Source organism: Quercus suber, unplaced genomic scaffold (assembly GCF_002906115.3).
Source record: "Quercus suber isolate HL8 unplaced genomic scaffold, Cork oak 2.0 scaffold_175, whole genome shotgun sequence".
NCBI lineage: Eukaryota > Viridiplantae > Streptophyta > Magnoliopsida > Fagales > Fagaceae > Quercus > Quercus suber.
The window spans coordinates 127,612-155,138 of record NW_027069635.1 but is presented as its reverse complement, the minus strand read 5'-3'; the positions used below and the strand labels follow the sequence as shown (position 1 = coordinate 155,138).

Sequence of the window (27,527 nt, the reverse complement as noted above, 5' to 3'; positions counted from 1 at the left end):
AGGGTGTCCCTCGATATAAAATTGATGAATCCCCAAACCTAGCTATTATGATGGTTTGTAGACACTTTTTATTATATATTTAGGATATGAGACGTCACATGCTTCTAGCTAGCCAAATCCCTACAGGACAGATCCTCCTTGATTTTATGTAGTATTAATAAAACTATTAGCTAGAATAGCCAAATTGATAATGATAGCAGTAGTGTAACCCCGTTAGGCAAATGTTATGAGGTGCATATATAACACCTTTCCTGCACAAAGGGTTTAAGATAGATAGAGTCTATAAAAGTTTTCTTAAGGTTAATTAGGATTCCCACAGGTGATCTTCTTCTTCAAGATGGTATGGAGAATTAAAAACAAGAATTTGTTGGTGGCGCCTCTAATTTTGTATGATTTCTAGAAGACTATTACTAGAGTTGAACTTTGAAATTAATTGGAGAAAGAGATGTTGAAAACTATCTCCAACACTCCATATCCGATTAATAGTTAACGATCTGCAGAAGTAGAAAAGGATGAAGATCAACGTTGATGCTACCATCAGGAGTAGAAAAGGAAGAATTGTGGGAATCATGCATGTGGAATTCAAATGGTGAAGTTGTAAAGCTTAGGTTGAAGCAATTAATTCCAAAATGTTCTACTTCTACTTGCTATCCTTGAAGTGAAGGAAGAAACAGTTAGTAAAGTAATGAGTATCATGAATCGAAGGTGATGCTCATATTGTGGTTCAGGCATTAATGAAGAAAAAGGATGAAGCTATAAACTAGGAAATAACATGCTGATAGAAGACATAGCTCACACAGCTCTAAACTAAACTTCACTAGGAAAAATTTTGAAATTTGCTAGCTAGGTTGTTGAAAGCTCATAAGCTTTGTAAATGGGCACTGAAACATGATTTTAAATACTCTCTCTCTTTCTCCCAACTATTTCTCTGAGAAGGTAACCCCTTGTTTTAGATTCTCTGGTTTGTCTTAGTTTGTTTAAATGGATGTAGGGGTTGTCATCATCAATATATATATATATAAAAATAAAAGCAAAGATCTCATAGAGAATTGAAATATTCTCAAGTGCCACGTCAGAGATAAGAATAAATTAAATTTTGACTTTTTGTTTCATTTGAATTAATGTTTCAAGACTTTTCTAATTTAAAATTAAATAATCTTTGTATTCTTTGGTTTAATGTTTCAAGACTTTTCACCCCTCATTTATACACACAAAACTTTTTGCATTTTAATTCATAATTTTCACCTCTTGTACTTCTACCCCTTTATATATATACACCTAATTATAGCTCTTCATGTTATTCCATGTCAAATACACATGGACCAAAAACAGTGTCATTTACCTTCAATCTTTCAACGACACCTACCTAATTCTAATATTGTTGTTTCATTTAATCCTAACCTGTATGAGAAAGAAAAATACACCTACCTAGTGGCAATCACAATTTTGTTGTTAAGGTTTGCGGTTGTGAACTTATGGGTTTTGTAAAGGATGTGATTAATTGTGGATGTCTAAGATTTATATTTTTTTTTTAGAATTAAGGAGAAAGAGAAATACACATTTTATATCAAGTTTTATTTTACAATATTCTTCCAAAGTTTTTTTTTTTTTCCTTATTACTTAAACTAAATAATTATAATAGATGTATGCGTACAATTTATAATTGTTACTTCTTATGATGAACTAACTAATTAAACTCTATAACAATTATACTATAATATATAAACAACATTCTCAAAAACTATCTTACATAAAATATTACAACATTATTTTTGCATCACACAGGTAACTTACTAGTTACTTATAATCATAAAGAAAATACTTGGAAAAAATATCAAATAGGAAAAAGAAAAAAAAAATGTTCTTCATGTATGTAAAAAAAAATGTGGTACTTAAAAAAAATTTAGTATTAGTTACTGAGTATTATTAAGTTATGCTAATTAAGAGTTTTGTAACTCAATTAGTTCTACTTCCTAGAGTTCAAATCTCCATTTTTCTATTATAAAATTCAAATTATAAAAAATAAAATAAAATGATTATTAGACTATTGAATACATCAATATGTTATTGTGCTTTTGAATTTAGCACGTGTTCTTGACATAAAAAATTTGGTATAAGAACTGTTAATTCTCAAAAATTTGTGAAAACTTTGGTTGCTTGTAAAATACTCAAGAATTACAAACGTGAATATATTAAATCTCGTGAAACAACAAATGTCAATTCTTGCATATTATGTAGCTGCAAGAATAACTGATGTGACACTTAAATTAAGCTCTTAATTTTTTTTCTTAAAATTATCAACATAGAATAAAAGTTTAAAAAATAAAATATTATATTTTTCATCCAAATAAGATACTTAACCATGCATCCAGGATATTTATTTCATTTAAAAAATCCATAATAGTCAAATATTATAATTCTAGATATAGTTTAAAATAGTTATTTAAATATCAATTCTCAAGTTATATTGTATTTATATATATATATATATATTCAATTTTAAGCATAGGAGAGCAATATAAATATCAGTTCTCTAATATGAGACTTTCTTACAGTATCTTTTAACAAGTTTGGCAGATCTAAAGGAGCCTCATTTCCCTAAAAATCTAAACCACAGACACTGTAAAACAAAAAATTTATTTGTTTCATTTAAAAAAAAAAAAAAAATGCCGCGAAAGAATTTTTGTTTTTACGTTGCTGGATATGAATGGCAGTATGTGTAATATAGACAAATATTTATGCTAGCATATCATAAAACTAAGGCTGTATTGAGTATTTAGTATTTACCAACCAAAATATATATACTGTGGAAGTGGAAGTAAGGTAAAAGAATCAGAAAGTGCATTCAGATATTCATAATTCAAAAAAGGGCAGCAAGATTAGCTGCAAAGGAAGCGACAAAAGAAAAAGGCGAGGAATTCGCTGGGAAAATTGTCATGGAGCGGTGCTATGTTGGACCAACTGTTTCCCTTTTGTCTCGGACTCTCATCTCAGCGTTTCATATCATTCTATTTCTAATTCTCCTCCTGTTTCTTTACTTGACTTATTGGCAGTTTTGGCATTTTACAAAGACTATCTCTAATTCCAATTTGGTTAATAGTCTCTCTATCTCTCTCTCGTGACCATATAGTAACGTCGTTTTCTCTTTCCAGTACTGTACGAATCCTCAAGATAGAAGGCTATGTTCTCTTGGCCTAGCCATAGCCATAGCCATAGCCATATCTTATCAAAGAAACTGAGAGAAAAGAGAGAGTTCATCAAAAGAGAACAACAACAACAACAATGATGATAACTTTGATGGGTTTTCTCCATTTGCTACTTCTTGCTGCTGCTATTTCTTCTTTGCAACAATATTGCATGGGGATGGGGGTCCCTGTCCAACTCAACGACGATGTTTTAGGCCTTATTGTCTTCAAGTCAGACCTTCATGACCCTTCTTCGTATCTCGATTCATGGAACGAAGACGATGATTCCCCTTGCTCCTGGGAATACATTCAGTGCAACCCTGTCACCAGTCGTGTTTCCGAGGTTTCACTTGATGGCTTAGGCTTATCCGGCAAAATTGGAAGAGGGCTCGAGAAGTTACAACACTTGAAGGTACTCTCACTCTCACGTAACAATTTTTCTGGTACCATTAGTCCCCAACTTACTCTCACTTCTGGCCTTGAAAGACTTAATCTTAGTCACAATAGTCTTTCAGGCAATATTCCCAGTTCACTTGTGAATATGAGTTCTATTCGATTTCTTGATCTTTCTAAGAACTCATTCACTGGACCTGTCCCTGATAATCTGTTTCAAAACTGTGTCTCTATGCGCTACCTGTCTTTAGCAGAGAATATGCTTGAGGGGTCACTTCCAAGTACACTCTCTAGTTGCTCCTTTTTGAATTACCTTAATCTCTCCAAAAACAGTTTCACTGGGAACCTAGATTTTGCTTCCTGGTTTGGGTCATTGAAAAGGCTTCGGATTTTGGATATTTCCAACAATGCACTATCCGGGTCTGTACCAGCAGGAATCTCAGCCATCCATAACTTAAAGGAGCTCCTTTTAGAGGGTAATCACTTCTCAGGACCACTACCCTTTGATATAGGACTATGTCTTCATTTGAATAGGTTGGATTTAGGTGATAATCAATTCACAGAACCACTGCCAGATTCACTGCAAAGGCTGAACTCTTTGACCTTTTTCAGGGCTTCAAATAACATGTTCACAGGTTCTTTCCCTCAGTGGATATCTAACATGAGCAGTCTGCAATATATAGACTTTTCCAACAATGGTCTCATTGGGAGCCTCCCGTCTTCAATGGGTTACTTGAAATCACTAAACTATTTGAGTTTGTCTGATAACAAGCTTAGTGGAAACATTCCAATGTCACTGGTTGATTGTACTCACTTGTCTGTTATCAACTTGAGGTCTAACAATTTTCATGGTATGATACCGGAGGGTCTGTTTGATCTGGGATTGGAGGAAGTAGACTTTTCACAAAACGCATTAATGGGCTCAATCCCACATGGTTCGAGTAGGCTCTTTGAATCTCTACGGACATTGGATCTGTCAAGGAACAACCTTACAGGAAGTATGCCTGCAGAAATGGGTCTCTTCTCTAGCTTGACATACTTGAATATATCATGGAACAAACTACAATCCATGGTGCCCCCAGAGCTCGGATTCTTTCAGAACTTAACCATCTTAGATCTTCGTAACAACGCCTTATTCGGTCCAATCCCTGAGGACATATGTGACTCAGGAAGTTTGGGAATTCTTCAATTGGATGGCAATACATTGACGGGCCCCATTCCTGAAGATATTGGGAATTGTACATCTCTCTACTTACTGTAAGTCTCATAGTTTATGTTATGAATTCTAATTTGTGCATGCAATGCATATTAATTTGGTTTGGGCTAAAACTAAGATATCCTTACTTAGCAGCTGCACTATAGGTTCCTCAATTAAATTCAATCGTGTGGTAGCAATGATTAATGAATCATATGGTTAAATTTCATTACCCTTGGAAAAGGTAGCACTGTTTTTGCTACATTGGGCAATACAACCACGTGATTGGATTCAATTTGGAAACCTAAACTGCAACACCTAAGTAACTAAATTTTGTGATTTGATTTTTATATGCCAACTGTGATTACTTTTATGCAGGAGCTTGTCACACAATAATTTGAGTGGTTCGATTCCAGTGTCTGCTTCTGAGTTGAAAAGGCTGAAGATTTTAAATTTGGAGTTCAATGAGCTGAGTGGAGAGATACCCCAAGAACTTGGAAGATTGGAAAATCTACTTGCTGTAAATATATCTTATAACAGGCTCACAGGCAGGCTTCCTGTTGGGGGTATATTTCAAAGCCTGGATGGAAGTTCCTTGCAGGGAAACTTGGGTATTTGCTCACCCTTGTTGAAGGGACCATGTAAGATGAATGTTCCAAAGCCTCTAGTCCTTGACCCCAATGCCTACGGGAATCAAATGGGTGACCATAAACAAAGAGACAGATCTTCCAAGTCCACACAACTCGGTCACCACAAGTTCCTTAGTGTTTCTGCTATTGTAGCTATTTCAGCAGCAATAATAATCGCAATTGGGGTGATTGTTATCACCTTACTAAATGTGTCCGCCCGGCAAAGGCTCACATTTGTGGACAATGCCTTGGAAAGCATGTGCTCAAGCTCTTCCCGCTCAGCAAGCCCACCTGTAGGGAAGCTCATTATGTTTGATTCAGGGTCATCCCCTGACTGGATTAGCAATCCAGAATCTCTACTTAACAAGGCCTCTGAGATTGGCAGTGGAGTCTTTGGAACAGTTTACAAGGCCTCATTTGGAGCACAAGGTGGAATAGTGGCAATTAAAAAGCTTGCTACCTCAAATATAATCCAATATCCCGAGGACTTTGATCGAGAAGTTAAAATCCTAGGAAAAGCAAAGCACCCGAATCTGATAGCACTGATGGGATACTACTGGACTCCTCAAACAAAGCTGCTGGTAACCGAGTATGCACCCAATGGCAGCTTACAAGCCAAACTACACGAAAGGCTTCCTTCAACCCCATCTATTTCTTGGGCCAACAGGTTCAAAATCCTGCTTGGAACAGCAAAGGGACTTGCACACTTGCATCATTCTTTCCGTCCACCCATCATTCACTACAACCTAAAACCAAGCAACATCTTGCTTGATGAGAATTACAACCCAAGAATATCAGATTTTGGACTGGCCCGGCTTCTAACAAAGCTTGAGAAGCACATAATAAGTAACAGATTTCAGAGTGCACTTGGTTATGTGGCACCAGAACTAGCATGCCAGAGCTTAAGGGTTAATGAAAAATGTGATGTTTATGGCTTTGGAATGATGATATTTGAGCTTGTGACAGGTAGAAGACCTGTGGAATATGGAGAAGACAATGTTGTGATATTGAGTGACCATGTGAGGGTGTTGCTTGAGCAAGGGAATGTGTTGGAGTGTGTTGATCACAGCATGAGTGAGTACCAGGAAGATGAGGTCTTGCCAGTTCTCAAATTGGCTCTGGTTTGCACCTCTCAGATACCTTCTAGCAGGCCCTCAATGACAGAAGTGGTGCAAATACTGCAAGTCATTAAGACCCCAGTTCCACAGAGAATGGAGTTATACTAATATCATCATCCATTCAATTTCAAGCACTGTAACATCTCTTTTCTTCTCTTAACTAGCTAGAACAACAAAAAGGTTTCCTCATTGTTTTGAGTCTTTCTTATTTTTCTTCTTTTTCATTTGATAAGAATGCTCTACTACTTATTGGCAATTTCCTGTACTTTATTGTAACCATGTTCAATGTCAAAATTGAGTTATCAATCATTTTGTTCTTTCATTTTTTTTTTTTTTAATGGGAATTTTTTTCTTTCATTATTCATTTATCTATCTCCAAACTTCGACGGAAATATACCTTTTTTATTTTTTTTTAAGTGTGATGCAACTATACAAATGATAGTTATGTCTATTCGAATTCTCACTTCAGATGCATTTACTTATGAAAATCATATAATGTCAATTTCTAAATAAAAATTGGACTGATTTTGCTATTTCAATGTGAATTGTATCTAAAGATTTGTTTTGTAAGTCGAAAAATTTTATTATGGAAAATATATAATAGAAATGCATAATAGACTTGGCCTTAATAACAAGACCTAGCTAAACACTCGTTTTCACAAGTTGCGCCGTGAACTTTTGGGAAAAGATTCATTCTCATTTTGAAATGAATTCATTTCATACTGAAGGTTAAATTTTACTAATCTGAAGGTGTTCATTGGTACCCTACATTCTACAACATCACGTCTTGTTTGAGAAATAGCCATCCCAAACCTCAAAGAAGCATCTCAAGTCAAGTCTCAACTATGAAGGAAAAGAAGGTGTGAGTGCACAAAACATCTGAACTACAATCCATTTCGTGAATGGGACAAGACCACCCGCCATCCCCACCCCCACCCCCACAAAAAAAAAAAAAAAGAATTTCAAGTGAGCTTGTGAACCAAAAGCCATAGNTGTCATGATCTTTGCAATGTGTTAAGTGCATTTGACGTGATACTAAACTGTAGTCTTGGATTTATGTTGGGGGGAGTGAGCAAGCCATAATTTTTCATTCTATTTGGTTGATTATATTTAAGGCAAAATGCAGTGTTTCAAGAAATGATTATTTGCGATTAATTCAAAGTAAAAGAATATTAATATGACAAACCCATTTTTGTTTGTGGTTTCTCCCTCATTATAATGCTAAGAAAACTAGAATTTGGCCCGTGATATCTTTTTTTTGGCCTTATCCCTCTGTCTCAGTTTTCTGTTACGTCTGTGATTGGTAAATCTTTGCTGGCTTCTGCACTGGACCAATGATTTTTGGCGTTTATTGATGCTTTATCTGTGGACTACAATTTTGCAGGGTTGCGGGGCAGAACTTCAGTAGATTGCATTTGATGAAGGCGTTGCATGAGAATTGATTTATTGTCACTAGTGAAGTACACTTTTTAGTGCCTTGTGCACTTTTTGGAATGTTTGTTGAAGTAGGAAGAACAATTTTTGGTAGTTGGTATCCTTATTTGAAGATGATGTGGTGTAGCATTGTATTTGTTTTCTACTGATTTCATTTCTGAATAGTAATATTAAAATATGGAAAGATTCTCAATGCAACTGACGATGTAATTTTGGAGGTTTTATCTTGAAATGATAATTACAATCCCCTCTTTTCTACTCAGGTTTAGTGAAATGGTTTGGCGGAGAATGATGACTTAAGGTTTGGTGTATTTATTTATGTTGAATAATCTTTTGGTCATTTGGTGTAATATTGTAGGGGTGTTTTCTGAACTGTCTTAATAGTTGGCCATATTGGTTGGCCCTTGCTGTTGCTGTTAGGCATGTGTAGTAAACACACAGCTTATGGGTCCAGCTCTATATGGAGATTGGAGAGTGTAATCATTTGCCGGATATGCCAAGGTTTTTTCTGCTGTTAGAATTGATTCCTGGGCACATTGTGCCTGTCCAAACCCGTGTAGAAGATTAGATATGCTTTTTAGTTATTTTCGTTCTAGAATCTTTTACCTCACTTCAGGTCCTGAGCCAAGAACTCGAAGTAACAAGGTGAATCTGGTTGGCAGTCTTTAACTGATAGCGTGAAGCTTCGCACTCATACTTAAAAGATTGTGTTGGGGTAGTAAAAATGTGTTACATTGAAATTCAGTTCTAGAGAGCATGCTTATATTTGTTTGCTAAGCTCAAACTTAATTGTGGAGCTTATTAAATAGACTAGTCAAACTTGAGCCAGTAAGGCTCAACTCGATAACTTAATTGTACAAATGACGTTCAATAATTTCCTTTGTATTCAGCCCAATGACAATTTTTGCTTAATACTAATCGTGACATTCTATAATCAAATCCTCAAGTTTTGATGGTTATGAATCCTGACAGAAAGAGAGAATTGTAAGACATTCCGTGGCATAATTATTACAGAACAAATATGGGGTCAACTGATGTTGGAAGTCACGGATTGAATTTCATTTTTGAATTCAAACACGTGAACTCTTTTTTTTTTTTTTTTAAAGAAAACTTTTTATATTATTTATAATATTACTATTTTTGAATAGATAACAAATATAATTTAATTATTCATCAAAAGTTATTTCTTATGCTATAATAATCAGCAATTTATGATATACTGTACTATATATCTGGGAGAATTCTTCTTTCAATATTTTCACTCTAGCTAAGCAAGCTCCATTGATGTGGGGGTTATGATATTTTGGGAGCATGTATTTTAATTTAGTGGCTTATACGCCCCGTGGCAGCAATGCATTAAGCAATAGAAGCATCAAATTTTGGCCTTCTGGGTTAAAGAAGCATCATTGCACATTCTTCTGTTGTTGGTTTGACGTGAAAAAGTAAAAAAAAAAAAAAAAAGGATTTGGAGATGAAAAAGGTAGCCCATAAACAAAGGAACATGGAAATCGTTACGTATCAACCGTCAACAATACCTAGCAACAGGGCAAATCTCGTGATCAAGTTGAATTTGGGTTGTCTATTCTATTTTTTGTTTTTTGATTGGGTCACGTGAATTATTGGCACAAGTTTTGTGGTGGACAAATTGTGACAAGTGGTGCTTATTGATGATAAATAACTTCTATGGCTTTTGGTTCACAAGCTCACTAAAAAAAAAAAAAAAAAAAAAAAAAAAAAAAAAAAAAAAAAAAAAAAAAAAAAAAAAAACAGTATAAGGGGCAGAAGTCAGGTTAATAGCAAGACAATCAGAATTCCATGCCATTAACAAAAGTTCAAAAGGGTTCATGCCATGCGTATAATTTGAGTTAGAAAATGTCTACTCATTCACATATAACTAAAAAGTTAACAGTTAATCGGAATCTACACAGGCAATTAATCAAAATGGAAAAAGTTGAAACTTGTGACAAAAATTATTCTTAAGCTTCCTTGTTTTAAGGAAGAGGCACAAAAGGAAAATCTATTCATGTTTTTAAGATTTATAACATACCCGTTAATTTGGTTGCAGTAGTTAGCCATTTGATTCGTTATGAGAAAGCTATCCAATCGTGATGGCTCAGGGACTGGCTTGAAGATGGGATTTGCAGGGTCCTCCTCAGGTAAAGGCTCTTCTCCAGCAGCTTTTCTTGCTGCATTCTCCGCCCTGTAAAACACACAGCGGAATCAAATACATATAGTTTTTTTCTATATCATTTTGTATATTAGAATTGCTCCTTGGTTTGTGGTTTACCCTCCCAGAGTAACAGATAGAAAGTCCAAAAAGAACACCTCATGAATAACCATAACATGCATAACAGAACTCTCATCAACCATACAGCCTCTCATTGTCCAAATTTACTACACAATAAAACAGGTTTCTCTTGTAAATCAAAATCTCTAATCTCACGCTTCTAACAACAAATATCCTTCGCACATATCTATGCATAAGAAAGCCCATTTGCTGGGGCATCACCTAGATGCCATTAGCTCCCAAAAGCTTCCTTTCCTAAGTCAAGGCTTCAGATTTATTTTCTAAATCTTAATGACAATCTGCAAATAAACTTATTTTTGGCTACATTTGAAATACAAACTTGAATTATGTTTTACAAAATGTGAACCCAAAAGAGCTAGACCTCACGCTAAAGGAAATTTTAACCCATATCAATCTCCAATGCAATATAAATAATAAATTGGGTAAAATACAAAATTGATTCTCTAAGTTTCTTCAAATTTCATTTCAATTCTCTAACTTTATTTTTATTCATTTCAGTACTCTAACTTTCAAGTTTATTCAATTAAGACTTTTCCATCAACTTTTATTATATGTTGTGGTTAATTTTTCAATTTTATAAATTTTTCTTCAAATTTTTTAAATTAAAAAAATTCAATTAACGACTGAAAAATATTTTCCAGATTTTTTTTTTTTCAAAAAATTTTAATAAAAGTTAATGAAATAGCCTTAATTGAATAAATCTAAAACTTAGAAGACTAAAATGAACGAAAGCAAAGTTAGAGAACTGAAATGAAATCTGAAAAAAGTTAGAGAGTCAATTTTGTATTTTAACCTTATAAATTTTACATCATTAACAAGACAGTCAGGTTTGACAATGGAGTATGAGTTTAAGTGTCCGTTTGGCAAAGATTATTTTTGCCAACGTACTTTACTATTCAGCTTATTTTTACTACTATTCATGAGTCCCACTGCACTTTTTGATACTATTCATGAGTCTCGTTGTACTATTTCAGTTAACTTTTACCTTCATCAATATTACTTTTAGCACAAAGTTTTCAGTTTCAGCAAAATAAGCAAATCCCAAATGGACTCTAAATCAAATAATTATTTCTTCTTTGAAAGGAAGTTTGCTTTCTTGTAAGTAATGTTCCTATTTAGAGAAACAGGGGGCTCATTTTTATCTAATATAAAACCCATGAACTTATACTGTTTAAAAAGGTCATTAACCAGTGCTGGTTCTACTTAATTGGGGTTTTGAGATGGGTGGTTCTAAGAGATCACTCTGAAGACTTGAACTCATTCACTTGAAATTGGCAGCCCAAGATGTTTTCCATTGCACCAGACAATGGGCCCTACAGATGAAAATCTGGTTGAAAGGACTGTGGGACCTACTCGACCAGGGAATGGGTTTAATGGTAAGTCAGATAAATTGTCAACTAAATGCTGATTGTTAGAAACTTAGAATAGGGTTGGGCTTCTCTAAAGCCTGTGAGCCTGTCACTAACATATCAGTATGAGGCTCTAAAAATAAATCTTAGCACTGTAAAACAACTACCAGAATTTGTACCAATCAGAGTTCCAAATCCATGACATGTGCTTTTTTCTTCTGATATGTTTTGGCCCAAGGGGGAGGGATAAAGGGAGATTTGAACTAGTGACCTCCACTTCATGAGGCATGGTCCCCAATAAATTGTGCTACCCCCTTGAGGTACTAGGACACATGAAAGATCATAGCAAAGTATTATCCAGTCCGATATATGCTAATAAGTTACCTTCTCTTTTGAAGCCAGGCTTGCTGCTGGGATTGCTGACGCGACAAGCTCCTATAGTAGAATTGGAACTGGAAGAGACCACACTATCAGGATAAGCAAGCCACAAAGCATAACTATAGAACCTTGGAGAAAGAGAATTCAGACCTTTTGCTGTTCCATTGACAAATCATCCATGCATTCAATCAGAAATTCCATATTCCTCTCCAGAAATGGGTTGCTAGATAATTGTAGACGATCATAATCACACTAAAAGAGCAATCAGAGTAAAATTAGAACAGGGAGATGATTTTTCTAGAACTCAAAAAATTTCCAGAAATAGATCATATGTTACCTGGGTAACGGGTGTATCTGCTTCTAGCTCCGTCATAAAGGCACTGATAAGGGCAGAATTTGAAACTTTGATCTGTTTAGTGCAAGCAGCAGTGTAAACATCAAGACGTAATGGAAACTAAAGTTTCTATCTAAATAAGTTCCTTCAAATAAATCATCCACACATAAAAAACAAAAATAAAAATCCCAAATCATCCACCATCAGATATCATAAAAAATGTGGAGGACTTCAATAGTCCTCAAAGGACTATAAAAGTCCATCACAAAAATGAAGCACATAAACTGGCTATCATGTGAAACATTCAAATACTTGCACAAAATAATTGAATGCATGCGCATAAACATAGAAATCAAAATACAAAAACATATTATTCTTCCAAAAAAATAATAAATAAACGGTGAAACTCAAGATGCTTACAGGTATTTCTTCAAATATATCCACCCAAGACAAGTTTTTCTCCCTCAACCTATCATACAGAAAGATTTAAGAAATGAGATTCCATCTAATAATTCAATTTCATTCAGTAACTTCATGCAGAAAAAATCTCATACTTCTCTCCGGTGAAATTGTTACTGCGGTAAAGCTCCATGAATGAATCAGAAAGCTTCAAGGCCTTGAGAGCTAAGACACCTTGATTGGACCTTGATGGATCATAGATTATGCACACACAGCGTCTAATATTCTCCTGCAACCACATTTAACTTCTTAATAAGAATCATTTATCTATGACAAATATACTAAGAAAAAGAGAGTCAAGCTTATAAGGAATAAAGTCCACAACATATTTGGACGAACAAAAATGTAAATTAGAAAATTTTCACCAACAAAACTCTAACCCAAAGACTGAATTATGCAATTCATTCAAGTTATTGTCTAAGACTTAAATACATGGCAAATCTAGATCAGTTTTTTTTTTTCCCCCTGGATAAGTATAAGTAAAGAAAGTGATGAAGACAAGGAAGAGCTCAAGGAAAAAGAATATTAAATATACAAAGATTCAAGAATTGTGGTCTAGTTTTGATGTCGGACCTTCTTAGCACCTTTGATAGGTCATTTTAGTTATTAGTATTAAGTCTTTTAGGTTGAGAAGCTACTGAATCAGTTTTAATTAAGTTCTATTAAAATAAGGGCAATTTGGTAATTTCTAGAAATCTGGAATGGGCTGTCCTTGGCCGTACCAAAGGCTCATAAGTCGTATTTTATGTTTGTGTATTTTTAAGTCTTTTATTTAATTATTATTAGTATTCCTATTGATTCTAGGAATAGGTTATTTAGAGTCAAGTTTGGGAAGCACAGGTGCAGCTCTAGGGTGCTGCACCCGCGTCCAACACACATGGATGCACCGTGCAGCCATCGATGCGACTGCACGCACATCCGTGGCGAATCCTTTTTTTTTTCTCGTTTTCTGATTCGGCCTGATATGGTCCGATTCAGTCCGAAACAGGCTGAAATAAGTGTTTCAGAGAAAAAAAAAAAAAAAAAGTGTTCCGATTCTCTCAATGTTCATTATTTTTTTCCCTTCTTGAGTTTCACTAATTCTATTCTACCCCATGGCATCAAATATAAGCAAAAAAAAAATCCAAAACAAAACAATGAACATTGAGAGAGAGAGAGAGGCACAGTGAAATCAAGAAAAAGAAGAAGTGGGTTCCGAGCCTTAAATCAGAAGAAGAACAAGAATAAATGGGTTCCAGGAAAGAGGCACACTTCTCGGTGTGGGTTTGAACTTTGAAATGGTGAGATTGAAGTGGTGTTAGGTGAGATAGTTAATAGAAATAAAGGAATTAGTAGGGGCAGGGACTAGGGAGTCACGTGGGTTGAAGTGAAAAAGCAAAATTGGAAAATGGAAAATTCTTGGAAAGTACAAACCTACAAATGCACTCTATTTAATAGTATATAAATAATAATAATAAAAAAAGGAATAATTATCCTATTATTTGCATCTTTGTGGTTACTTTGATAATTAATTACTATCATTTAGAAAATTTGTTTCAAGATATATAATTTTTTTAATATATATATATATATAAAAGCCGGTAACCTCTCTTAAATTGATATATGTTTACCATTATATAAAAAAATATGCTTAATAATATATAGAAAATATAAATAAAAATTTATTTAATAATTTCTTAATAAACGTATCCCGCCGCACCTGCACCCTACTTTTTCAAAAATTGCAGAGTCGCCACACTGCACCCACACCCACACCCGAACCGGATTCCGCACCCACGCTTCCTAGGTCCAAGTTCTACTAGGAAAAGGACAACTATAGCCTCTATATAAAGGCTCTTTTGTGGTCATGTTATAGCAAAATATTGTGATTGATTAATAAAATTCAGCAACTTATTTTTAAGTTTTGTTTGTGCGATGCAAACTTCTCCGAGGTGTGATGCCAAGGAACCCTAGGTGTGAAGCTTAGGAAGACCTAGGTGTGATTGCCTAGTGTTTTATTTATGTTATTTTTGTTTATCCCCATTTCAGCCCTAAACAGCCATCCACATTCATTCTCTTCTAACCTAAACTCTTAAACATCACTCTTTTTTTTTTTTTTTTGATAAGTAAAGGATCTTAAACATCACTCTTTATTCATGAATTCATCAAGAAACCTAGTATAGTACTGAACTTCCTTAACAGTCCTGCATCAGAAAGGGGTGCAAAACGAGGATTTCCTAGAAGGTCACCTATCCTAGAACAGTTAGTTAGCTTATGTGCTTATTTTCTGAAAGTTAAGTTAGAAAAAATGAAACTTTGTAAACCTGTACATAAGTAAATAAGCTTAATAAGTTAATAGAAATAAGCTAATCAAAACACAAGTTATTTACGCCCTTAATATCAGAGCTCTTTTTTCATTGGCTTGGAAATTTAACTCACTAATCCAACAGACAGGACTGGAGAGAAAAAACAAACAAACAAGCACCTTAATAATCCAATTATCAAAAACCCATTAACCTAATAAAAACAAATGGCCTAAATACATTTTAGAAATAAACTCTCATTGAACAAAATTTAATTAATTAAAATCCATCAGTCTCCATAAATAAACGATCATCTAGAAAAATTATATTAAAGAATTTCATTTTTGGTTACCATTTTTTTTTTTTTTGGGCCAAAAAACACTTTTAGTTCTTCAACAATGGGGTAATTTCCATTTTGTCCTTGTACATTTAGTTGTGTCAATTTCGTCCCCAAAGTATTAATAATGTCAATTTCAACCTGCAATTATTTATATCAAGTTAATTTTATCCTTAGTCATGTCAACTTCGAAGGATAAAATTCAGTTGATTTTGAAAGTTGAAGAACGAGTTTTACTTGATTTTGAAAGTTGGGAGACAAAATTGACACAAGTAATAATGAGGGACCTTGATTTTGAAAATTGAATGCCAAAATTGAAAATTAAAAAAATAGGAGAAAAATTGAAACAACAAAAAACATATAGGGTTTAAAATTGTAGTTTAGCATTTTTTTTCCTTCTTTCCCGTTTTGATATATAGTCAATTGCCAATGCACCATCTAAAAATGAAAACAATAAAAAGGTGTAGTGCATAATCTAGTGCAGTGTCAATGGATGTTGATTACCCACCTATTAGGCTATTATGCCAATAATGTGATTCACCCAATTGATTTTGAATTAGTTGAGTGTATGTTGTGTGGATGTGTGCTAAGTCCCACATCAGGCAAATCCTAGGTTGATTTGGGCTCATAAATAAATACAAAACCTCAATGGCTCAATTGTAATTAGACTGGTCCTTTTGGAGAATAATGCAAATGTGGCTAGTGCTTTTCCTTCAGTCGTTACAAATAAGATGATTATATGATAATCCTTGATAACTCACAATGGCACTATTAGTTCTCTCCCCCAGATGATGCAAAAATTAACGCACAATGGCACTATTTCTTCTTTCTCTCAGATGATGGAAAACTGTTTATTTCAGAATCAAAGACAACCATTTTGTAGCTCTTCATTAAACAAAAATGTATTCAGATAAAGACACAAACTTCAAGGGCAAAATCATACAAGAATCATACACCTGGGAGTACACTATGTGAAAATGGCATGTACTTGATACATAGAACAGTGATATATAACAATTACCTGGTAATTCATGAAGGTCTCAATCAATTCAACCGTTTGAAATGAACCTAACAATGTTGATTGGTACCTGTAAAATCAGAGAGAAGTTATTCACCATATAGAGCGAAGGAGTATAAGAGCATGAATTGAACCAATATCTCCATGCCTTCTATCAACTCGTTGCATACATATGCACAAATATGACACTTGTTTGCAAACATACTTATATATAATGAATGTCTGTTTATATGTGGAACTACCCCTTATCATAGTTTATCCCTTAAAAAAAATTATAATATTTTATCAGTAAAATTCAGACACTACTAAAAGATTGAAAATTCTTCACACTGAAAGCCCCACTAAAATTATATGTTATAAAAAAGCAGCTCTTTGTTGAGAAGCACGCTGCCACTTGTGTAAAACTCTGCAATCCAACGGCTTCAATTAACTTTGAGGGCCACCTTTAGTGACTGAGGTAAGAACATAACATGAGGAAATATGTAATCATTGTCACAGCCAAAAGAAGAAAAGCAAAGGTTTTATTGTATTCAGGCAAAAAGAGAAATATCAGTTATTGATTGGATGAAATTTTGAGGAGGAAGGGGGCCAGCTATGGAGACGTGTTATTTGTTTAAAAAATGGTGAAGAGTGGGGACAGTGGACAATGAATGTCGTCGAGAATAACCACGGATGAGTCTTTGAAGGAGTATTGGGGCCGGGGAAATATTTGGGGGATGTTTAGTATAATGGTTGGAGATGGACATAAGTATAATGTTTGGTGTGCAAAAGTGTAGTGGTGAAATGGTGGGTGGACCATTTATTAATTCATTTGTGTTAAAACTAATACTTAAAATTTAAATCCAATAGCACCCTCAATAGTATCAGTATCAATTTCACTTTCACCCCTTCCAAATAGGAATGGCAACAAAAACAGGTCAGGTTTCCAAACCCAAATCCTCTGGCTCTAAACCAAATTAAATACACTCCTATATAGGAATAACATCCCAATTCCAAACTCATCCCATTTAGAAAATGGAAATAAAAACCGTCCATTTAGTGTCTTAAATTAAGAGTTGATTTATTTTTAATCATATAAAAAGGAGAAGTAGTAGCAGTAAAGTAATGTCAAGAATAAAGAAAAGAGATACCATCCAACGGTGTTATTGTCAACATTAACCTCCCTCAAACACTTCATCATATCCAGCTGGTAATTAGCACCTTCAGCTTCGTTTTCCTCATCCTCTTCCCTGATCTTTTTTATGCATTAAAAAGAATAAGAAGAAGATTAAAAACCAAAAGAAATTAAACAAATCAATCAATCGAGAATTAGGAAGGGATTTGGTGGTTACCGGAAAGGGGAAACAGTTGGTAAGTTCAAGAACGCTGCCGACATCGAGTCCCAGAAGCTGACCGGTAACTAAAGCAGGTGAGAACTCCTTGCAGTGCTTTATTATCTTCAATATTACCAACCCTTCTATCTGTACTACACGCAGAGGTGAAGCTACCTCCTCTGTTGCCGCCACTTGGAGGAACGACCTTGCCATTGTAGTAGTAGTAGTATTTGTGTTTGCCATTCTGAATCTCTCTCTCTCTCTCTCTCTCTCGCTCTCTCTCTGCCGTTGGTAAAGCCCTAGTTAGGGATAGATATATGACAACCAACGAAGCTACGTTTTTTTCTTATTATGGTTATTGGGCTAAACGTGTTCGTTCACTCATGGGCTGGGAATTGCACTAAATGTACACGGTTCTGTTCTGGGTTAAACCCATAAATTATAGAAAACTAATTTGGGCTCTCTCTTGGGAAGATAGATGCGCCCAAATGCACAGAACCAAACACAAGATAGAGTGATGCGTCCAACTCCTAACATTACCTTTTTAGTCGTCTAAGATTTGTTATAAAAATATTGTGTCTTTAACATTATTAGAGTATTCACAACTGTGGAGTTAAAAATTTAGCTATTTAGCTCCATCAAAAGTTACTTTATCTATTTTACCTATACACATGTTGCAGCAGTAGATCTATTTTAACTTTTAACATAATAAAATAATATAAACATCACAATAAAATAATATATTTACTACAATAAAATAATATATTCACTACAATAAACAACAATCACAACCACCCGCAACCGCAACTGCCACTGCTGCCACTACTGCCACTGCCACCGACTCTTTCACCGCCATCGCAATCGCTACCACTGCCACTATCGCCACCAATGCCACCGCTGCTATTGACTCCTCCGCCGCCGCCGCCGCCACATGATAGCAAATAATCGTCTAGTGTTAACAAGTGATTTTTTAAACCCCAAATTATACTTATACATTTTTTTTTTACTAAAACAATTTCTCAATAATCATAATAGCAAGTAAATATTCATCTAGTGTAAAAATAATATTTTGTTTTAACCCCAAATTATATATATACAATTTATTCTTAAAAAAAAAAATATATATATATATATATATATATCAATTTGATCCCACCCACACGTGTCAAGTCCCTCTACTCTTTCTCATTCACACATGCTGCCTTTCTTCTTTTTCTTTTCTGGTTCACCTTTTCTTTTCTGGTTTAGACTCAACACGCTGCCAGCTCCCTTGCCTTCTTCTCCCATGTTGCTCCCCTTCCCTCGACCAAGCCATCACCACTCCAGGATCCTTTTCCCTCTGATTGAACCCAAAAACCCATGCTACCAAATCCATGCTTTGCACTTCTCCCCCTAACCGAACCCAAAAAACTAGAAGAAGTCAAAGCCGCTGCTGCCGATATCTAGCAAAGCCGCTGACGATGTCAAATTCAAAAACCGCCAGATCTTTCATCTTTCTCTTCCGATCTGCCGCCATGGGTTTTGGTGATGTTTTGGCCGTGGGTTTTGTCGATGTTTGCTTCTTCTTCTTTTTTCCTGTTAGTGGTGGGTTTGATGAGTATAGGTGTGGTTGGGTTTGTGACTAATGTGGTGGTGGTGGTGGTAGGGGTTGCCGTGGTGGAGGTGGTGATTGATATTGGTGGTAGTGGGTTTGATAAGTGTGGGTATGGTTGGATTTGTGACTGATGTGGTGGTGGTGGTGGTGGTGATGGTAGGGGTTGCCGTGGTCGGAGCTAGGTCTGTGAAGGCATGGGTCGGCGACGTGGGTCAGGGGGGTGGCGGCGTGAGAGGACTGAAAGCTGAGAGAGAGACACAGAGTGAGAGAGAGAGCAAGTGGCATTATTTTAATCAGGAAGTAGAATAAAATAATTTTTTTTTTTTTTTAGCTCTCATGAACAGTACACATCTATCTATAGATGTGCACTATAGCAATGAAGCTAAATTTTTTAGATTTAGCTCCACTGCTGGAGCATGATTTTAGTGTTGGAGGAGCTAAATTTTAGCAATATAGCAATATGCCTCCACTGCTATGAGTGCTCTTAGAAATATATTATTTTATTTTTCAAACAAAGAAAAATGATCAACTTTAGAAATAAGTAGTAATTGTAATTTCTTTTTTGAATGTGAAGATTAAAAAATCATTAATTTTAGGAATTCTCTTTTTGAATTCAAAATAAAATTTATTATTTAACATTTATGACCCTATTTTTAAATGAAGTTATCATTCATTAATGAGGGTATTTTTGAATCACGTAAAAGTCTAGTTGAAAGAGGGGAATCATCTTATATATAGTATAAAATATAAATATATTCTTATATTGGCAAAACTTAGGTACAGTACCCTAGGTACAGTATCTTAGGTTCCCTATCTAAAATTTTGACATCTGTCCAATTTGACATCCTAAACAAACGGCATTAACCCACGGCTTAAATTTTTTTCCTTTTTCCTTCTTCCTTTTTTTTTCCTGTATGCAAGATCCCACAGCTTCAAATCTCCAGTTGCCTCATTTTCTACTGGGTTTCAAACCACAAAAAGGGACTCTTCTTCCTCATTTTCTCAATAACCAAACAGGAAAGATCAAAAAATAAAAGCTAGATCTACTAGGTTTTAAACAAAAAACGGCACCTGAACTTGAAGCTACGATCAGAGCTACGATCAGATCCAATTAGATCTGATCCATTCAGATTCCACAGAATCATAGATTAGAAAAGAAGAAAAAAATCATAGATCAGAAAAGAAAGAATCATAGATCAGAAAAGAAGAAAGAGTCATAGATCAGAAAAGAAAGAATCATAGATCAGAAAAGCCCCAACAAACCCCAACAACAAAAACTACACAACCCATTTCCACTTCAACCACCCCACCTCTAAAAACAACATCCCAAACCCCATCCTCCATAAGATCATCATCTTCAAATTCTTTACAATCAACAAAGAGAAAAGTAGAGCCATCAGTGCCAACACTGATTTTCAATGCATTAGACGACATAATCAACACCTTCATAGACCCTCCTATCAAACCATTAGTGGATCCAAAACAAACAAACACACACACACACACACACACACACACACACAGAGAGAGAGAGAGAGAGAGAGAGAGAGATGTGAGATTTTTTTTTTTCTTTTTTGGGTTTTGGGTTTGGAAGAGAAAGGTTTTGGGTTTGGAAGAGAAGCCATTTGCAGGTACAGGAAAAAGAAGGAAGAAGGAAATATGGGTTTTGGGTTTGGAAGAGAAGGGTCATGGGTGGTTTGGAAGAGAAAGGTTTTGGGTTTGGAAGGGAAGACATTTGTTGGAGCAGGAAAAAGAAGGATGAAGGAAGAAAAAAAAATATTTAGTTTTAACGCCGTTTACTGTGTTTATTATATTGGACATGTGTCAAAATTTTAAATAGGAAACCTAAGGGACTGTATCTAAGCTACTGTACTTAAGTTTTGCTCTTCTTATATATAGTATAGAATATAACTATATGCAGATATGTTAGAGCTACAAAAATTTTTACCGCTAACTGATATATTGCATAGTTATTAGTAAATAAAAAAGTAATGTCAGTATTGGGCCCAATAAAAATTTGTCATCTCAACGATTTGTAAAAAAATTGTAGCCATAGCATTACTAAAAAAAAAGTGTTTGACCAAATATTTTTCAATTGCTAGTTGGTTTTTGCTGAGCCAGGTATCAAATTCTCTTTAAATTCTTTTTATGGATTCTTAGGTTATGATAAATGCTTTAAGTAAAACTTTTCTAGTTCTATTAGATGAGGTAGCACTATAAATAGAGGGTTTTGTGTATGTTAGGGTATGTGCTGGTGCTATGAATAACAAAAGCACAGTTATCTTATCAAAAAGCTAAGGGCATGATACATTTCCTTATGACAATGATCATCAAACTCATGAGGTACTACATGCCCGTAGAGGAAGAAATTACAACAATAAAAAGATTTGACTTTGGATTCCTAAAGGAATACCTAAACTAATCCAATAAGGAGAGTGAGGGATGGCTAGAATATAATTTTGGAAGATGGATTTGATCAAAGACTCAATAATAAAAGCGATTAAATAGTTCACCACTCAATGAGATACAAATTATTATCACCCAAAGAGATTAAAAAACCACCACACAAAGGAATCCACCCAAGAGTAGGAGCTAATTTTGAAGAAATTTGTCTTCTAAAGCACAAAAGCTATATAGTCTCAAAATATACTCTAGTTATTTATTCCAACCAAATAGCTTATATGAAAGCTTAGAAAAAACCTCTAAGTTTGGGAGGATGAAAATAGGAAACAAAGCATTAAATTTTTCGAAACAAAGTCAAATAAGACTCATAGAAACTAAAAACAAAATAAATGATTGGTTTGCCTATGAGAACTTAAACAAAAATTACGATTATTCCCTAGGAATTACTAAGTAAATGCTATCTAACTTCTTTGGGAATAATAACTCATTAATGATCTTATTGGAGGGAAAAAAACATTCAAAATATTGGGCTTTGCTACTGGACTTCAAGAAAAGACATATAGGACAACCTTACCATTAGATTAGGCTTACTAGAACTTGGGTTGTTGGAACTTGGGGTACAAGATCTTTATGACATCCTTGACCATAATTACTCTTAACCATGTCTATTCAAATGCAGAATCTCATGTGCATGTACACTGTGATGTTGTACAAAATGTTGTGATGCACTTTAAGCAAAACGTTGGTCATACACAACGTACATGCAAGAATGAAATTCTATTGGAACTAGTCGCTAATTCGTGCAATGCACGGGATTGTTTTAAATCAAATTTTAATATGTTTAGGTTTAAACATTTCTCAAATTTCAATTATTGAAAGTTAAATTGGCTATAATATAAGATGAAATATGTAATATTATGAAGTAATATTAAAAATGAGATAAATACAAATATTATGAAGTAATATATTACAATAACCATAATATGCTCTTACATTTGGTTTAATAAGTATTGCAAAAGAACCAGTAAATAGAATAAATATACAATTGTGCTTACATCTTCAAGCTTTATCCAATGCTTTTCAAGAATGTATTTCCTCCCTTTCTTAGGCTCTTCTCTTTTCTCAACTTCTTCAAGCTACTTAATTTTTCACCAAATTAGTATCAAGTATAACACCAAATTATACCAATTCATCAAAGATTTACAATGTAAAACCAAACACTCTTAATGTCAATAAATTTCATAATAACTCCACCCCAACTATTGAATTATTAAAAAAGTTCAACATTTCTATAATCTTCATGAAAATAAATATTCCATTGGTTTTCATCATGAGATTCAGAAATAAATAACAAAATAGATTATTCACACACAAAAAAACTTCAATATATCCAAGTTATAAATAAAATACTAGTACGAATTGTGCTAAGGTGGAAAATGGTACTATCTTTTGCCATATATAAATACAACATGACTTGAGATCTCAAAAGCTTATGTGAAACATGTTTAAATTGTACTTTATGGTTTTATTCAAACATTAAGAATACAAAAGAAAAAAATCTAGATATTTATGGCATTTGTTTCAATTTTATGCCAAACCAAAACTAAAGGCATGCTTGAGTGCAGTTCACAAAGGCTTTTTGGCTTGGTAGTGTTGTCAAAATTTGTGCAATCTTCCAAACAAAAAAAACAATCCAAAAAAAAGAAGAAGTCAAAATTTGTGTGGTCTTCCAAACTAAAAAACAACCCTAAATAAATAAATAAAGATGTAGATGATATGTAAATAAATGGGTATTTAATAATGAAAATTAAAAGGGTGTGAGTTGAAAGGGAAAAAACATTGGGGGAGAAATAAACAATAAAAATAAAAGGGAAATGTATTTATAATCAAAACTGTAGAGAGATAAACAATAAAAATAAAAAATAAAAATAAAAACAGTCACTTTACAGTCACATGTTCATACTAAACAAAGGCTAGACTTGAGACATTGTAGTTAATGATGTTATGGTTGGAATGACAAAATTTACAAATAGAGAGTTAAAGCAAGAACTGGGTCTTTTAAAGGGAAGGGAGAGGTCTAGAAACCATAAAAGGTGCAAGTTCTAGGGTTTAGAAAGAAGAAAATTGAGGAATAAAATCTCTCATTGGGTTATATATTCTACCTTTATTTTTTAGAAATGACAAAACTGAATTAAACTAAATAGTTTATTATTGTTATTATTAATCAAAATTGATAGAATTTTATTGAAAATATTCCAAGTGTATAGGTTCCTCAACTCCTTGGCATGATTGGCTAAAGCATTGTCTAACTTATTATACTGTTTAGAAATTGTCCTATAATATACATTTTCTGCATAATACACAAAAGCATGAATATGTTTTAACACATCTAAAATCTCCTTAAAGCGTGGTTCCTGCAAGTGAATTAATGCCAGCAAATGTGATGCTCTCAACAGAGTTGTAGCAACCATCCACAATGGGTCTTGGCAAGGAATTAATTCACTATGGGCTATATAGGAGAACCACGACTATCTCTAACAATAATGATTAAACCTATAAAATTCTTGGCTTTAGAAAAAGGTCAATGCCATTTTCATTTTGAATAATCATTTGAATAATAGTACTGACTTTATAGTTTTCTTATTTATGTCCTATATGCATAGATTTCTAAAAGTACGATAGAAGAGTAAATTGAAAACTGAAATGGGATGGTGAAGCTAATTTAACAATCTCAACTCCTAAAAACTTTTATCAAGATCCAAGACAATTCCAATTCCTAATATCCAAAACAATTTCAATAACACCAAAAGCATATCCCAAAAATATACAAATCAAAGAGAAGAAACAAATTAATTGGAAACAAACACTTACAAAGGGACCAAGGATCTTGTTCTGTTAATGCCATCCCTACTAAAACTCTCATTGCCTACAATTGCTCAATGGTGATCTTGCCTACTATATTTGCCATTAATTTTTAAAAAGTCACAAATTTTGGCCTTAAGCATTGCACAATGCAGGGATGTGTGATTAAATAATGCATATATATTTGTATGTTTCAAGAAGTTGCAAGGGTACCAAAAAAAGTAAAAAACACATTACACAACTTATTATTGCTAGAACTACCAATATAGCAAAACTGAACTATGTTGCTCATAGTTTGGCTAGATACGCTATTAATATTCCAAAATTTTAGTGTGGATGGAGGATGTTTCACCACAACTTTTTTATGTATTTCAAGCTGATTTAGCCAATCTTTTTTAATAATATTATTTAGCTTCTTTCTCAAAAAAAGGATAAAAAAGAAAAAAGAAAAACATAACTATGACACTAAATATGAAAACAAACATAACAAGTATAGCAATTTATTTATGTGGTTATGCCCCTAACAACATAGATTTTTGTTTTTACCTCAACAGGCTGCTCGAGGTTGATCTTTTATGTAGGTTGTATATGCTTGGAATCACTCACAATATTAAAAGACCACATAAAAACCCAAAAACCAAAATCCAATTTGCATTTAATTTTGGCAGGAAAATTTTGTGGGATACTAAACCACAAACCCAAAAATTAATCATTCATATTCTAGATCCCATCAAGTTTCCTATCATAGGCTAACCACAATTTAAAGAACACCAACTAAGAAGCCCTGCAACCATAAATTCAATGACGCAACTTTGATAAGTATAGTTTACAGCATTTGTTATGTTAGAGAATGAATAGAGCATCAGGCATAATTGTAATCGACCGATCAACAATTTTATCAACACAAATTAAGTTTCACTCCATGACATCTAAATTGTAATCAAATAGCACTAAGAAAAGAACTGGTCTAAGTCTCAAAACATTGACTAAATTTGAAAAAATATTTTATAATAAAGAATTGAATACAAAACATTACCTTATGCAACATCAGAGACCGAAGCAAGTTTAGAGTGGTGATTGATAGTGGTGATGGATTTGGCTGAGATTAGAGAGAGAGGATAGGGTCTGAGTTTGAGCCCTGAGAAAATAAAAGAGAAATAAATGAAACAAATCAAAGGGAGATTATAGGCACTGGTTAGCTACATTCTCTGATACTGAGGTGAAATTTCAAACATGAAACAATACCTCTTTTAGGCATTTTGTCATACAGATGTCTGCCTGAGCATATAGGGTTCGATGATTCAAATAAATTACTAACTATAAGACATATTATTAGATAAAAAAACAATTTAACATATGGTAATCAAAATTTAACATACCTCCACTTTTTGAAATTCCAATAGAAGGTTTATCAATTCCAAAGCTAGTCTCTGTTGCAACAATGCAAGAATTAGCTTGGGTTAGGTTTTGAATTATTGAAATCGTATTGTATTTTAAATACAAACCCACAGGATTTTCTTGAATTCAGCTTTGGACATGTAAATATGTAACAAACAATACTATGAAACCAATTAATGTTGTACTTGGAAGGAGTAAATATCTAGGAAAGCAAGCGTACCTAGGCTTAGGGGAAGGAACAAACATAATACATGAGAATCCAAAATAAGCAATTGAAAATACAGCAACCAACATAATATATGAGAATCCAAAATAAGCAACTAAAGATTGAACTGCAAAAACCAAAGGTCAACATGAAACAAATATATGAGCCAAAGATGGTAAATTTATTAAATAATTTAAACTGAGGAATTTAAAAAATGAAAGAAAAATAACCATCGGTACACTGCCTAAAATAACCCTAGTTAAAAAAAGCAAAGGCTTTACAAATCAATGTCAAGCATCTGTTCTTCCTAAATCAAAACCAATCAAACCACAATACCAAAACCTAAATCATATTTCCAAATTAAAGAGAGAGAGAGAGAGAGAGAGAGAGAAATATTTCCTTTGTTTTCATCATTAAGGCTGTGTTTGTTTCAACTTCAAACTACTTCCGGAAATCAATTTCCGTAAAATTGATGTGTTTGGCTGACTAGGAAAATTGGGTCAACGGAAATCAATTTACCCTTTGACCGAAAATAAGCCCTCAACTGGTGGAAATGCATTTCACCTTCCATTTTACCTTCAATCAATTTCCGGAAAAAAACTCTCTCAATTCTCCAAGCTCTCTCTTACACAGCAACACATCTCCAAGCTCTCTCTCACACAGCAGTACTCCGATCCGATCCAAGCTCCAAGCTCCAAGCACAGCAGCAAGTTCAGACGTCCGATCCGGTCCAAGCACCACATCGCCTTCGCTCGATCTCGCCTTCGATCGCCTTCGATCCGAGCTCCGATCCACACCAAGCACCGCGTCGCCTTCGCTCGAGCTCATCGCCTTTGCTCGATCTCGCCTTCGATCGCCGGCGATCGCCTTCGATCCGAGCTCCGATCCACACCAAGCACCGCGTCGCCTTCGCTCGAGCTCGTCGCCTTTGCTCGATCTCGCCTTCGATCGCCGGCGATCGCCTTCGATCCGAGCTCCGATCCACACCAAGCACCGCGTCGCCTTCGCTCGATCTCGCCTCCGCTCGAGCTCACACAGAGAGAGAGAGAGAGAGAGAGAGAGAGAGAGAGATGTGAGATTTTTTTTTTTCTTTTTTGGGTTTTGGGTTTGGAAGAGAAAGGTTTTGGGTTTGGAAGAGAAGCCATTTGCAGGTACAGGAAAAAGAAGGAAGAAGGAAATATGGGTTTTGGGTTTGGAAGAGAAGGGTCATGGGTGGTTTGGAAGAGAAAGGTTTTGGGTTTGGAAGGGAAGACATTTGTTGGAGCAGGAAAAAGAAGGATGAAGGAAGAAAAAAAAATATTTAGTTTTAACGCCGTTTACTGTGTTTATTATA

At 34.4% G+C, this 27,527-nt stretch overlaps 2 protein-coding genes and 1 long non-coding RNA gene across 4 annotated transcripts; 1 reads left to right on the top strand and 2 right to left on the bottom strand.

Annotated features, from left to right (window-relative positions):
* The first annotated feature begins 3,041 nt into the window (after positions 1-3,041).
* Positions 3,042-6,829, top strand: LOC112025255 (probably inactive leucine-rich repeat receptor-like protein kinase At3g28040). Its single transcript, XM_024057914.2, has 2 exons — positions 3,042-4,835; positions 5,152-6,829. The coding sequence occupies exons 1-2, from the start codon at positions 3,283-3,285 to the stop codon at positions 6,626-6,628; spliced, it is 3,030 nt and encodes a 1,009-aa protein (XP_023913682.1). The 5' UTR covers positions 3,042-3,282; the 3' UTR covers positions 6,629-6,829.
* A 2,828-nt stretch (positions 6,830-9,657) lies between these two features.
* On the bottom strand, positions 9,658-18,053 carry LOC112025254 (eukaryotic translation initiation factor 3 subunit H). Its single transcript, XM_024057913.2, has 9 exons — positions 17,751-18,053; positions 17,550-17,653; positions 16,423-16,489; positions 12,878-13,011; positions 12,744-12,792; positions 12,327-12,398; positions 12,140-12,241; positions 11,996-12,063; positions 9,658-10,154 (listed from the first exon to the last, which is right to left on the bottom strand). Exons 1-9 carry the CDS (start codon positions 17,973-17,975, stop codon positions 9,887-9,889), a joined length of 1,089 nt encoding a protein of 362 aa, XP_023913681.2. The 5' UTR covers positions 17,976-18,053; the 3' UTR covers positions 9,658-9,886.
* A 4,666-nt stretch (positions 18,054-22,719) lies between these two features.
* Positions 22,720-26,291, bottom strand: LOC136069528 (uncharacterized). Of its 2 annotated transcripts, XR_010630743.1 has the most exons (5): positions 26,210-26,291; positions 25,971-26,021; positions 25,837-25,869; positions 25,628-25,729; positions 22,720-22,865 (listed from the first exon to the last, which is right to left on the bottom strand). It is a non-coding gene; the product is annotated as an uncharacterized LOC136069528 (long non-coding RNA). The 2 variants fall into 2 exon arrangements; XR_010630744.1 differs by lacking the exon at positions 25,837-25,869.
* Between the last annotated feature and the right edge of the window lie 1,236 nt (positions 26,292-27,527).

Bases quoted from the DNA above. Each gene is read 5' to 3' on its own strand.
- LOC112025255 (XM_024057914.2), top strand. From the start codon at position 3,283: ATGATGATAACTTTGATGGGTTTTCTCCATTTGCTACTTCTTGCTGCT. The intron at 4,836-5,151 runs GTAAGTCTCATA...ACTTTTATGCAG, and splicing joins TGTACATCTCTCTACTTACT to GAGCTTGTCACACAATAATT.
- LOC112025254 (XM_024057913.2), bottom strand. From the start codon at position 17,975: ATGGCAAACACAAATACTACTACTACTACAATGGCAAGGTCGTTCCTC. The intron at 17,654-17,750 runs GTAACCACCAAA...TGCATAAAAAAG, and splicing joins CCAACTGTTTCCCCTTTCCG to ATCAGGGAAGAGGATGAGGA. The intron at 12,242-12,326 runs GTAACATATGAT...TTGCTCTTTTAG, and splicing joins CAGATACACCCGTTACCCAG to TGTGATTATGATCGTCTACA.